This window comes from Lipotes vexillifer, unplaced genomic scaffold (assembly GCF_000442215.2).
Source record: "Lipotes vexillifer unplaced genomic scaffold, Lipotes_vexillifer_v1.1 scaffold499, whole genome shotgun sequence".
Classification (NCBI taxonomy): domain Eukaryota; kingdom Metazoa; phylum Chordata; class Mammalia; order Artiodactyla; family Lipotidae; genus Lipotes; species Lipotes vexillifer.
Window position 1 is genome coordinate 290922 of NW_006782754.1, and position 1086 is coordinate 292007.

At 48.6% G+C, this 1086-nt stretch overlaps 1 protein-coding gene across 1 annotated transcript in view; it reads right to left on the reverse strand.

The window, feature by feature from the left end:
* Positions 1-1086, reverse strand: part of SLCO6A1 (solute carrier organic anion transporter family member 6A1) — a 136537-nt gene that overhangs the window by 135261 nt on the left and 190 nt on the right. The window contains exon 2 of the mRNA XM_007455385.1: positions 920-1069. Within this exon, the coding sequence (XP_007455447.1) occupies positions 920-1069 (150 nt within the window). The remainder of the gene's footprint in view (positions 1-919; positions 1070-1086) is intronic.

Sequence of the window (1086 nt, forward strand, 5' to 3'; positions counted from 1 at the left end):
TTTCCTTATTTAAAAATCCTACATCCCCAGCTATCACTATACCTATTTGTCAAGGCATAATTCAAATGCTTCTTTCTCAAAGAAACTTCTTTAATGATTTCTCAAGACAAATTGATGACTACTTATTTGTTCCTCTCATATGGTACTTATCACATATAGCCTTTTTATTGAAGCTATTTAGTCACAGCATTTTAGAGCAAAAAGAGATCATGTTTGGCAAACTCCAATATCATCAGTGTAAACAGGATAGTAAAGAATCTAGGTGTAATGGAGGTGGTGAGGGCTGTGGCCAAGTAGAAAATATACGCCTCCTCTAAAGGCAGTCACGTTCACCCTCTTCTTCAAACTGTGTGGGCAAAGATAAACACCTTTGAGTTTGGTTTCTCTTATAGTTTGAGGTCCCACTCCACCTCTTCAATCCACACATAAGGAAACAAGATCCAGGAGACAAGTGGCTTGGCCAATGTGTCTCAAAATTGTGGGTAGAAGCAGAAACAACCTGGTGATCACAGATACTGTTTTCGACTTTATTTTAATCTCCCAAGTGATCCAGCCCTGAATGACAGAGCTTCTCAGGGCTGGTGACCAAACAACGGTTCAACGACTCAGCGCCACCCTCTCTCCATCAGGCTCTCTGGAGGCCAGGCCCCCTTCACGCACGGAGGGGGGATTACGTCCATCCGGTGCCTGATGAGGTGAAGTAAACCAGGCGGTGGCCCGTTGAACCAGCTTTGATTCCAGATGTACCTTGAGAACGCTGGAGAGTCCCGCCACACGAAGCAGGGCCGCCACACCACACGTGGCTCTCCCCACGCACCTCGTCCCTCTTCCACCTCCCCAACGTACGCAACCCTCTGACGCCCCGCATTGGCCCGCACCAGAACCACCTCTCCTCTACCCAGCCCCCGCTCAGGCTTACATTGAGAGGTGACCAGGATGCAGAAGAAAATCAGGAAGCAACGGATGTTGTTAAAACGCTGACAGCGGGGAAAAGTCATACAGCCCAAGCCGCAGGGCCCCTCCAAACTCTCTTTCTGTTTTTCCCGTACCTTCTTGATACTGGGGGGCGTGGACCCAGCCTGGTCT